This window comes from Trichoplax adhaerens, genomic scaffold (genome assembly GCF_000150275.1).
Source record: "Trichoplax adhaerens TRIADscaffold_11 genomic scaffold, whole genome shotgun sequence".
NCBI lineage: Eukaryota > Metazoa > Placozoa > Uniplacotomia > Trichoplacea > Trichoplacidae > Trichoplax > Trichoplax adhaerens.
In genome coordinates, this window is record NW_002060953.1 from 1,263,055 (window position 1) to 1,276,150 (window position 13,096).

A 13,096-nucleotide genomic window follows, 5' to 3' on the forward strand; every position below is an offset into this window, starting at 1 on the left:
TGTAACTTGGGCCTCTAAAGGTTATAGAGAAAAGGCTCAATTGTTAATTATATCTGATAGAAATCATTATGCTTTCATAGTCATTTATTAGTAAAGCTTTGTTGCATGATAAAATTACTTTACTGAACATCATCAATGAACGCTAATAGACTCAGAATGAGTCAGTACATCAATGTTTGTTGTATTTATTTTAGTTACGTCATATTTGTTTGAGTAAAGGCTTTCTTACGCTAATGAAAAGTCTTAAGAGATTGTCAAAGATCTTGGATACATTTAATAATATTGACGCTTTATAATTACTTGTGAATTGCCTAACGGTGACGTTGTACATAGCCTTATAAATAAGGTGATGAAATAATCTGACGGAATATTGTGTTTGAGTCGAATAAACTCTTTTTTAAATAATAAAAACCAATTTGCAAAATTCGGTTGGCTTATGCTTGTTGATTGTATTTTAGTTAGTTTTATTGACTTGCAGATGAAGGCGGCATGATCATTTTAGTGATTACTTGTTTTATGTTATATGTATAAGAGGCGAAATCTTTAGACAAATACTAAATTTCGAACTAGTACCGTAATAATTATCGAATACTGAAAATAATTTAGGCAATATGGCTAGCAAAAGATTTTATAATTTTGACATTAATTTTCATAATGTATGAAAGAATAAACTGCACGATGAACGACTGTCCAGAGTACGACAAATAAAATCAATAATTGACAACCACTGGAAAAAGACTTTTTGTATCTGAGAAACACTGCACTACTATAATTGCAATTATTTACTAAGTAAAAATTGAAATTGATGTTATATGTTTCATTTGTGGCTAGCGATTATGTCCTCAACATTCTATTTAAATGAATAATGGAAAGGAATAATGATACTTGTTGGTTTTTTAAGGATCTCGTCACGTAACATTATTTAATTTGTCTCAAATACACGTGCCTTGTAAAGTCGAAGAGAAACGGTTGTTCATTTTAGGGAGATATACAGTTACTAATATAGGTGTAGTGCCAGTGATTTTTATCTTACGATACTATTTCGATCTATTACAGTTAGCATAAGTCGTTTATACAGATTAATAAAAGTGAGGATTCATCGTTATCTGTTCAAATTTTTCCTAAAATTAGTTTAATAAAGATAATTTGCTATTGGTTGCTGTTAAGCTTATAAGGAAGACGTGAGTAATGGAGTGATTGAGTAATTATGAGCGACTGTAAGGATATAAAGTTCCATTTCTATCTCCGTATTCATTAAAAATGAGAAATTAACAGTTTTTTCTTTTTAAATTACGGCTGTAAAAGAGGATAACAATCGTTGACAGCTGATAATATAAGCAAATTTCAAATCATTCCATTTTCGGCATCATCAATAACATCTCATTCAATCTGCCGCGTCAAAAATTACTTCCTTATTATAGTATCAATTTTTTTAGCAGTTTCGTATTTTTTTGTACGCGATTATTTTAATGGCTTCGATTAATTAATTATATTATCAATGATGATTTGCGTAATTAAACTATTGTTAGAATTAGATGATTATCTAGCTGTCTATTGTTTATCATAATGACAAAAACTTGTATTCATTATACGAATTTATTTCGAATAATGAAGCTAAAGGAATGATAAAATCAAGATGGATTAAGTCGGACAATAATTTAGGGAAATATACGTGTAGAGTTGTTGTATTGCCTGTCAAAACTGGGGAAAACATTGCGTCAGTTATAGTTTCATATCCCATCTGCCTCTTAAATTCAAATTAAAATTGGAGTTGTGTTCTTCACAAAATTTAACTTGCTTTATCGTGGATTTTTGATTTTTAAATTTACATATTCCATTTGAAATATTTGTCTATACGTTCACGTTACTGGTTATTTTCGACATTATTATTTTATTGTATCCAAGTTGGTAATGCGCTAACTGTTAAATAGCCTGAGGCATTGAATACAAAATTTCTTGAAGTCTTTTCAAATGATAGAAAACGAACAAAAGCGGAATAGTTTGCCGTTAGGCTATAGCGGCTATAATTTTTCGACAAACAGTTCGATCTTTTTCTATCTATGGCTCTTAAATTTTACGCATAAAAGCATTAGGGACTTTATTATTATCGCCTACGACAATAAAGTCTACCTTAATGAAAAGTTGAAGATACATTGTATCAATTTATTTTCTTCTCCATCGTATCGTACTGACAAGTGTAACTGTCGCAAGCTCAGTTTTATTTGCTGAAATTAGTTTAAAATTTTGATACACTAAATGATGTATATCATTTAGTGTGTCGTCGGATTGGTTCTAAAAAAAATTTGTCAGTAAATATCATTTAAAATATTAATCAAGCTTGATTTTCCCGCCTATGAGGGCAATCATTTTACTTGTTTGTCAAGCACTTGAATGTAACGGCCATTTGTTTACCTAATGTCGAGTAGCCACTTACTATGCAAATAATGGCTTACTTCTTAACGTATTAAATTATTAAAGATGATCAAATCCGTAAACTATCATAGTTAATATGCTTATTAAAGTTAATAGAAACTATCCTTTAATTTTACATTAATATTAAGTCATAAAATCAGTCTGACTCGTTCTGTCATTATTCGATAATAGATATTTTAGTTAACGTCACAAACTACTTCAAAAGAAGCAGTTATTGACGTTGTTACTAATTCTAATCAAAATCCTGTTTACAGGGCAAGAAAGTTTGTATTTGTCTATATCCTTTTTACATAAATTCCTTTTCAAGTGTGAACGTTCTGCAGTCATTATAGGTAGTATGGGCCATTTCCTTTGCATAGATTTTGGAAAATTGTTTAAGATAGCCTGAAATAGATTGAGATTAAACTGTATCTACTAACAAAAGCCCGTTAGCGTTCGAACAAATTCGAATCGCATTTCAATGAGTTTAAACAAAGTAGAACCTCTATAACAAGTAGTTGATAGTTTTAGCACTGGCTAGTATTACTTTTTACAGTCTAACTTAAGTAAATTAAAAGACGGGCGATCAATATTCGATTAACGTGAATAATTTCAATTGCAGTTCAGATTTCATAATCTGTTCAGATTACAGAGTTTAATTCGATTTTTTATGACCATATTTCCATAAAAGTGTGAGTTAGTCAAACATCGCTCTAATTTGTTCTGTGGCGTACAGTTTAATACGATGAGATAAAACTTCAATGAATGAAATTGACTTCAATTTATTACTGACATAGATGTGCAGATTGTTATATTGTTACATTTTACTAATTATTAATTACTTGGAGAAAAATGACTTTATTCGAAGTATTTATCATAAGAGATGCCGTGATTTGTTAGGTTGGATAATCAACAGTAATTACTAACCTTTCTAAGTTACACGTTTTATAGCAGTAAAAATCATTTAGGCGATAATTAAATCTTTTCTTACCTGTACTATGAAGGAAAAGGAGAAAAATGTTCATGTAAAGAATTATTTCTGACCATCTAAAGTGATTAGATTTCAAGTTGAGAGGCAAAGTAACCATGTTCCAATATTGTGCTATAAAGAAGAGTAACAAGTAGATCTTTTAATCGAATAAGCTCAGCAAGGTGCCTGTAATGTTGGCTAACTTTACTCCAATTGAATAGGTAATATTTTGAGCGAAGACGACAAACTTCACTTTTATATGTACTTGATAAACACAATAAGATCTTACAACGTATTATGTCATAAACAAAAGCATTAATTCCATGTTGGAATGCTATTATGCAGATTATCTCAATAGCTCCAAAAGAAGTCATAATAGATTGCATCGTTGCCAATGATTGATTGATTTACTTACATAATTTGTTTGATTTATATTTTGTAGCTTTGTAATGATTTTACTGACACGAAAGGTAGGTGAAATAGTCACCATTAATGAATTCATTCTCAGTCATGATATAGAAGATTTGATTTCAAGTTTAAGATTTTTATCTAAATAAACTATATAATCATATCAATGAGAATCTCTAAAATGATTGATCAGTATGAGAAGTTTAATACTTAATTTTGATAACCGGTACTAAGAATCTAGTTATTCAAATTCTTTCTAGTTATTAAAGGATTTGAATATCGTAATGTTGATGAAGTGGCGCAGATGAATTGGATAGCTGTGGTTATTTGTATGATTAAGCCACGTGCTACGGTATATCAAAGAGGTCAGAAAACGTGCTGATACTAAGGATTGGATTGCTAATCGAACTCATCCGATTAGATTGTTAATTACCTTAATTATCTGGATTAATTTGAATGGTTATCTTGATAGACAATAAAAAACAGTAATATTGTTCTCTGCTATTGTTATTAATCAAATTAGCAGTATCATTTGGACGCACATGTTTTGAATTTGCTTTAAAAATCAACTTGAACTTGCATGAAGTAATTTATTTACTTTAGACACGATCAAATCAACTGCCAAACTTATGGATAGACAGCATTTTATATATTAATTAATTAAATACGGTCATTTTTAAACTGATTCCTATATCAACTTTGGGTGGGTACTTGCAGTATATCCAACAAAATTATTATTGTATGTTATACAATGAATGATATTGTTACTTGTAGCCAATGTTCTACCTACAAGTAAAATAATAATTTGTTCATCATCAAGAAGAATAAATAATTGATTAGCAACTGTTGCAATGGACTCATTATGGATTGATTGGATAGCTAAAATTTTAATGAATTTAACGTCAATAACATCTGGTTACCATTTTGTAAAACTGAAACCTAGCTATTATTTGGCATTAATAAATTGTTGTTTAAAGCTGAATCTACTTGTCTTTTATTTTAATGCAACATGTTGACCATCTGGTCTAGTTTGCTAACTAGTTTATTTTCACACGATATCGTCGTCCTTTTAATCTGTCTACTAAACATGATTTATTTCTTTTTTCACAAGTAGTTTTTAAAGCTAGCTGCATATTTGCTACACTGAAAATTGTTGCTCAATCTTGAACTTAATTAGGCTGCTATAAATGATCGAAAGAAACATTTTCTACCTGTGCAATCTATATTAGGAAAGTAATATGAGTGCATAGTGATTAAAATTTTTATTCTAGAATATGAAGGAAGAAATTTGTTGTTTAATCCACTACAATAATAAAAAGTTTTCCTTATATCTGCGCCTGCATTAACCGGCAAACTTTGCTACCGTTTATTATTATTCCGAACTCATAATTTGCTAGATACGATTTATAACAAAATTTTACTTTCAGAAAACATTTGTAAATCAGACAGTGTTCAAAAGAACCTGCAAGACAATAAAATGTCTTTAATGGTTTAGTTATATCCGGCACATTAGCTTTTAAGTAGTACGATACTAATTCTGTTCGTAGATAACGGGCAATGAACTTTAAATTGTAATGATTACCTTCTGAACATGTTTCCATTTTATAAAATGCTTGAGCTGACCTAAGATAAAATTGTTTTTAAACCTTCAAATGAGAACTTGGCTTGCAATTACTTAAAAATATGAAAACATGAAGCACTACATCGAGTTTATCTCTTTGCTAAAAGTGAGAGTTTGCAATCTTGATGAATTAATTATTAATAACCGTGCTTTATTAAGTTCAATAAAGTTGCCAAATAAATTGATTTTAGCAATACTTTTATCTGATTAAATACAGTCGAAAATCTTTTCTACGTCTAACTGCAACCGAAATTTCTGTTGCAGCTACGAGGCCATATGTTTAAATAGTTTAAAAACCTTGTCTGATTAAGATCCGTTTTAGAGTTTAAGTAGACCTGTGATAAAACTGTTATGATGCTTAACAGTAAAAGTTTAGTAATAAGTATTTGATTTACGTCATAAACATAGAGGCTGTCTATTGGGTTATAGATACCCAATTACTGTAAAGTAGATAAAAACTTTAAGATTCTGAAATTTACTTGTTCCCAAATTAGTTCGATAATTTTACCAATTTGGGGAATTTATAATATCTTTCTCAAATAATAAGCAATACTGGCAGAAATCTATAAAATTTTTGAAAGACATGACGAGGCTAAATCAGTAACATTGCTATAAAATGAATGAATAATAATGTAATGTAACTCTTAATATCGTGAAAAGTATTAAAAATTGTACAAGAGATAAGATGTCCGTAGCATCTTATCATGAATCGGAGCTATAATAAAGAATAAAATGCTCTAAAGAGGCGACTACAATTTTTGAATCCTCACTTAAACATTATTAGTTAGCAGGTATTTCTAATTATCCATTTGTTATTCATGAACAAAATAATATTGAATAGTAAAAATTTGGAAAAACAATGTGTTGTTTGAATTATCAACCGATTTTATAGCTCTAATTTAAAATTTCGTAACGTATCGACAAGGTCTAACGCAGTATTACAATTTTTTAGTCAAGAAGTTTTTATAGAACTATCACTTATTAAGAAGGTCCTGCTCGATATTGCGATCAATTAATTTACGGATTAGCTTTCGGAATATTTTCATCGTATTCAATATTTTCTTCGCAAAGAATATGCTTATTATCATATCAATTCGAAGTTAAAAAGACAGTCTAATATCTTAACAATTAATTAAGTAACGATTGGCCCTTGGTCGTTTTACTACAATACCATACACAATACCTTATCTAATATAGGATAAGGGTATTCTACAATTTATTGTTTCATCGAATTTTAACCATATGAGATATTGCTTTGATAATATTTTATTAACATCTGGGATGTTTGTTTCTACTCAGACATCATTCCAGCCATATTTATAATTTCACTAATCATAGCTCTGAATTAAATTTGTTTCTTTCTTTTTTCAAAAGCTATGCATAGGATAAAGTAATCACATTCTCGACAATTGCATAAATAAAATAAGAAACGAAAAAAGAAAAATTGCGCTTCACCCCTTTAAAAATGGACTTCAGAGATTGCTATTTATGCAAAGGTAGTGAGATATAATTGATGATCTTTTTTATTATGTAATAGTTTAAATACAATGTTTGTTATATGTGACTTACATACGTATGGTACAAATACATTATCGTAATTCTCATATTATATCTGTATTATACTTATGAACTTATATATGAAGTTACAGATTCAGTCACTGAACTTCCGCCTAAGTAAGCTAAGATTTCGATACGTTTCACGTTATATAACGGTATAGATGCTGTCTAAGATAAACTTCTCTCCCATTGACATATGCACACATTAATAATTGTAATCCTCGTCCAATATCTATCACTTACTGATACTGAATAAGAATTCAAAGGCTTTGTTTGTAGATTTTCGACAAATATGAAGAATCTATGTTCTTTATTAGCACACAGTAGTGTAGTTATACGATGACCTATGATGCAACAAACAATAAAGTACATTAGCAATAACAATAATAGCAAAGTATGAACTTAACATACTATACAGTGTAAGGTACATAGAAGCTTAGTCATGTACGTGTACTAAAATTTATACTTTAATGGAATAATGGGTACAATTTTACATTCAACTCGCCCATGGCCTGACCAATATCCTGATCACGAGAGAGTACTATTTGATCACTTGAAAAAATGACGCCATTATCACATAGTAAATATTTGTTAAGGAAATCAACGTCTATAAGTTTTACCAAGACATTTATGTATATATATATACTCGTTCATTCTGAAAATTTACATTAATTAATATTCAACAAGTGGTATCTTTTACGAAATATCTAATTTGTGAACAAAAATGATTACGAGAGATGCAACGCCCACCATGGTCTTAAAGTACTTATAAGATATTCCATTTATTAAAGAATCTTTATAGTCTGCGTACCAGATTATAGCGGTATCCGTATCTTTCTTCACTTAACCTAGCTCTCTCTGGCATTAACCATCATTTGGTATGTTGGTAACTAACAATCCATCGGTTTAGGGTCTGTCTCCTTTAGTTTAGTAATTTCTAGCGATTTCTAATATCACTTGAAAATATAATTACATAAAATTGTATTGGTTATTATTCGTTCGCTAAGTTGGTAGTGGCTTTATTGTGAACAAGAATGGCAACTATGAAAGTGGCGAAACCTGTTAATCAGTTATTTAAGAGCAAAAAAACGACTCCTTTTTTAGGATGGTCTTCAGAAAAAATAAAATGCTATAAGAGTATTCTTGAAAAGATATCTGTTTCCGATTTTAAGCTGTCAAAAATTCAAGCGTTTGGTGATGCTAGGCTATTGGACGAGTTAAGAGAAGCTACAAAAGTGAAATTTTCTACTAAATGGCATAAGCAAAGTGCTGTACAAATTGTTAATAGCACAGCTACAGAATTTACCGATTCGACTAATCAAACTGTAGCATATACGGCTGGAGGGCTATCTGCTTTATTAAAAGCATTCGAATTGTTGCATAACCGCTCGGAAATGAAAGTCGTTTTCTCTTCAGATAGTCATTTATCAATAATGGATCGCAGTGGTCTACAGGCACATCAACATCCCACACAATACGATGAATATACATTATCAGATTTAATCAAAGCTCTCTCGTTCAATTTTATCGATTCTAGAGATCCTGAAAAATCTAATTACCAGTCGTTTTCCATTCCGATGCTCAATCCTAGTACCTCAAAACTGATTTCTTACACAAATTTTTTTTTGGAGTTTCTTCAACAGAAAGGTATGGCCGGATTCGATGTTACACAAAGGAGTAAATTAGTGGTTGAAGGGCAAAAACTGTCGTTGGAGAATTTTTCTTACATCGATTATTTGACAAGGGCTAGCTTGAATAAATCTATTATGGAGCGGAAGGGACGTCTATATTTTGGTTTTCCAGAGGATCTTCCAAGGTTAAAACATGGTTTAAATTCATGGAAAATGCTAGGCATTGAGTCTTACTTTGTTGATGATGCGTTCTTGAAAGATAGAACTTTATTTGATATAGAAAATCAACCGGTGCACGCATATTTCATTCCTGGTGATGGCTTTTTTTATCCTGATATCATGGAAGTGATCATTGAATATTTACAGTTACATTATCCTGACAAATTCGAGTACCGAGCTAATACAAAACTAGCTTCTGTTTATATTAATCCAGGCAGTGAAACAGCAGTCGCTGTCAAGGAAATAACACCAGATGGTAGTGACCGATATTCGTCCATTAATTCTATATATTGTTCACTAGGACATGACCAAGTTTTTCGTAATGGTCAGGCCATATATAAGGAAACCTTGGCAACTAGTACCACTGGAGACTGGGTACAACATATCCATGTCGATGATCTTAAGAGCAGACTGACAAATAATATGACTATTGAAGAGTATCTTAATAATTCAGAATACAATCTGCCTTATGCTGATAAGTTTAATCTTCACGTCACAAGGCTTGGATATAAAAAATCATCCATTCAAGATTGGTATGACATATTTTATAGAGTGACTGAAGGCGGCGTACTCAATTATCAAACTGGACTAGGAAGCAAAAATGAAAAAAGAGGTCATTCAGTATTGGAAAAAAAAGATGTTATCAATAAGTTATATAAGCTAAACAAAACACAATTAGGTATTTGGAAACCAATCACAGAAGGTAGTTGCTCGCGAAAGATAGACAAAAATAACACGAGGACAAATCATTCAGTTGCATCTAATGCTATTTTTTCTATAAATGCTTCTGGTACAGGTGTTGTTGACGCTGCGAAACATATTAAGCTCCAAAAGTAATTTGAAGGAGTGGAGAATATAATGGTTTTTGCTAATTAAGATAATAATCTAGCATTTAGCACCCAAATTTTGCTACATTACAATACTTTAAAAAAAGAGATAAGAATTATCTATAAAATTCTAATTAGTTTCTTATATGTCTGTTTGGTACAACTAGAGATTCTCAAGTTTGCACTGTAATAGCCGACGGGATTTGGTAGTAGTTTAGTTTGCGAAGATTTATTTATTGCTCACCATAATCAGCCTACTTTGCTAAATTTATTGGCTAACCTTGCCCAATATTACCCTTTCTGCAGACTGTCGTTCAGTTCTTGTAAACTGTAACACATGATTAAAATATTCATACGTATATTTACGTGTACAGTACTTTGATGTTAATGCCTGCAGTATGATAATATATATGTGTAAACGTCTTGAAAAGGTAAAGAAATTGCCCTTACCCGCTTATATTTCTGCTTTTAAATAAAAACTAACAAAAAATATATCTGCTTAGATTTTTCATTAATTTGAGTTCAAACCTTGGTCGACTAACTGTAAGAATTCGTTTATGCTAATGTGTCACAAACCAACTTCGTGACAAGGATAACGTAAAACAAATCTCTAAATTACTATAGTCTTCCGGAATTCAGTATCCCTTAACTACCTCACAAGAATTTAGACGCCTTTGATTCTACGTTAAAACAACAATTCAATTGAGAACTGCTTTATTCAACTATCTGACGGGCTTATATACCCTTCTACAGCAGCTAACATTCACAAGTCATCTTATAAAAATATTTAGGTGAGATAACTAGTTTTTCACAGTCGGACTACAATATGTCCATTCACAGAATCATTTCAGTGCACATTACAGCACAGCATTAAATTTACTGTAACACATTTATAATTAGAGTAATTCCTATAGTAAATAACTAGTTGTAATATAATATCACTATATTATATTTACCAAATTTAGATAGCTATTTCTTCACGGTAGTTCGTACCGTAACATAATGGTAGTGCCAGTCCAGGGATTATATAAATTAAATTGTATAACATATACATGTACTACATGATAGTAGCTCAGATCGAGATAGCTCATACGCCAATGGCTGGTCCAATTAAGTATATGCAATCGAATGTAATGATAGAAGAGTAGGAATTGTGAATACTCAATAATAATAGAATAGATTTTTGGAATAAAGGCATTTTGAAAGTGGTACCGGTAGGTCCCAGCACCTTAAATGAAAGACAGCTGTGATCTAGATAACGTTGATTGTAAACGGAATCACTGTTTACAAACTAGAACGCAATAAGTAAATAAGTTTTAGGCTCCGTAGAGGGAGGTGGCTCTTGGCAAGAACAAGTACTGTAGGCGTAGAAAATTGTGTGAAATAATACACAAGAACGTATTTGAAGATCTTTCAATTGATTTTAATTTTTTATTTCTGATTTACTTACGGAATCATTGGATTAATAACATCTATTTATATTATTATAGATTCAAATTCCAAGAGCTGATACGCTAGGATTAATGGAATCGCCAACAAACCATATTGCATGATTACAGAATTTAATTAATTCAGAAAACTCCATTTTTGTAGCATCCTAGTTTTCTATGTTGGCAAAGCTTGAATAAAAAATTATCTTGATAACACATAATTAGCTAAAAGAGATAGGTGCTATTCTTTGCCATAGTACAAATTTTGAATCATTCTTTCTAATTCTACTCTTGTATTTCAAATCTTATGACGTACCGAAACATTTGCAAGTACCTACTATATACTTCTTCAAGATGCCATAACCCAATATTCTAAAATATATCGTTTATTATCGTATATCAAGGCAGAAAAATCTTGGTCATTATGAACACATTGACTTGGCGATTTGATTTTCAACCTACGAAAACATACTAAGGAAGAGAAGGTAATGAGACAAATCTAAATAAAATCGTTAAGTTCTATTATTGCAGTAGAAACAATAAAACCTTACAATTAGTTATTAGTCATAATATGAATTGCAATTATGATCACTTTGGTCTTATACTATATCCTTCTTATGAAATTTTAATTTCCCAAAATTCTACTATTGGCTTCATGAGGTCAATTAAAGCATATACTAACACATGCTAGTAGGATAATTAAATTAAGTTTGATTTAAATAAAGAGATTATATACTATTGATCATATCGCGAAAAACACACTGGACTAGGTTATGATAGCCTATAGTCATATACCTACAGTCGTATACCTATAGTCGTATACCTATAGCCGTATACCTATAGCCGTATGCCTATAGTCGTATGCCTATAGTCGTATACCTATAGTCGTATACTTATAGTCGTATCATATGGTCGTATACCAAAGTCTAGGATAAATATTCTTAATCCGTTCTTACTGCTGGCTCTAACGCTAAGAAATCATAGAATTGACTTCTGTATAGATCTCTTCTTATAACCGAATAATTGTTCATATCTGCAGCTATTATTTTCTCATAGACCACTAAACTAAACTGCTAAAAAGATTTCTGAGAAGCAAGTGACTCCTAGCAGTAAAATTTATATTACTAATAAATGCGATTCTCTTAGTGGCCAATAATCTTAATAGCGATTTATAATGATTATTCATTACGTAAGACATGCTTAAGTTTCAATTATCAATTCAAACTTTCGACACATCTCTAGTTATTAGATTTCTATAATTTTTGATTTTCTAAGAAATTGAAGTGAAGGTTTGTTCTGAACTAGCAAACTACATGTTTACTTCATTTATTAATGCTATCAAAAGCGTCAATATAGCTAAATATAAAGCTTACGTGAAAAAAATTATGTTTTTTATTGCACTAAGTCTATAGAAAATAAAAAATATAATATTTAGGGTTCAGGATAAGAATAACTCTTCATGGTATCATTTCATTCTAGTTACTTATTTCAAAATGTGTTTGTTGGATTTATCCATGATCCGCTTAAATTGTAGTAACCTATTGAAGTTAGTATGATAACTTAGCTTCAGGTATTGATCAATATACACATTGAAAAGTTTATTCTAAGTTGAATTAAAGTAAATTGCAACATTAAATGCCTATAAATGCAACTATCGCCAAAATATTATATTCGGCTTAATGTGGATTTAAGCAGCTACGCCATTTCTTTAGGGTTGGTTCTTAGCCTTTTGATTTGTAAGAGTTACCGTTGCTGTTGCAAAAATATTGTACTTATCATCCAGAGCATCTAGCACTATCACGTAGCTTCCCAAATGAATAGAGAATAAGAAATAAATACACCGACCACAAATTCTTTGTATCCTTTAAAAATTAAAACAAGTTGACGGAACAAATTTTATTAAGGTCGTTATGTTCAATTAATTTCCATATTAGGGATTATTATTGGCTATTTCACCATTTTTACAATATTCTATGTTATGTTCAATTGATTTCCACGTTCAGGATTATTATTGGTTATGT

The 13,096-nt window shown here is 30.6% G+C and overlaps 1 protein-coding gene across 1 annotated transcript; it reads left to right on the top strand.

Annotated features, from left to right (window-relative positions):
- Positions 1-8,002: 8,002 nt before the first annotated feature.
- TRIADDRAFT_59532 (uncharacterized protein) lies at positions 8,003-11,198 on the top strand (the record flags this gene model as incomplete). The annotated part of the gene is made up of 3 exons (XM_002115479.1): positions 8,003-9,651; positions 10,820-10,859; positions 11,136-11,198. 3 exons carry the CDS (start codon positions 8,003-8,005, stop codon positions 11,196-11,198), a joined length of 1,752 nt encoding a protein of 583 aa, XP_002115515.1.
- Positions 11,199-13,096: the final 1,898 nt, after the last annotated feature.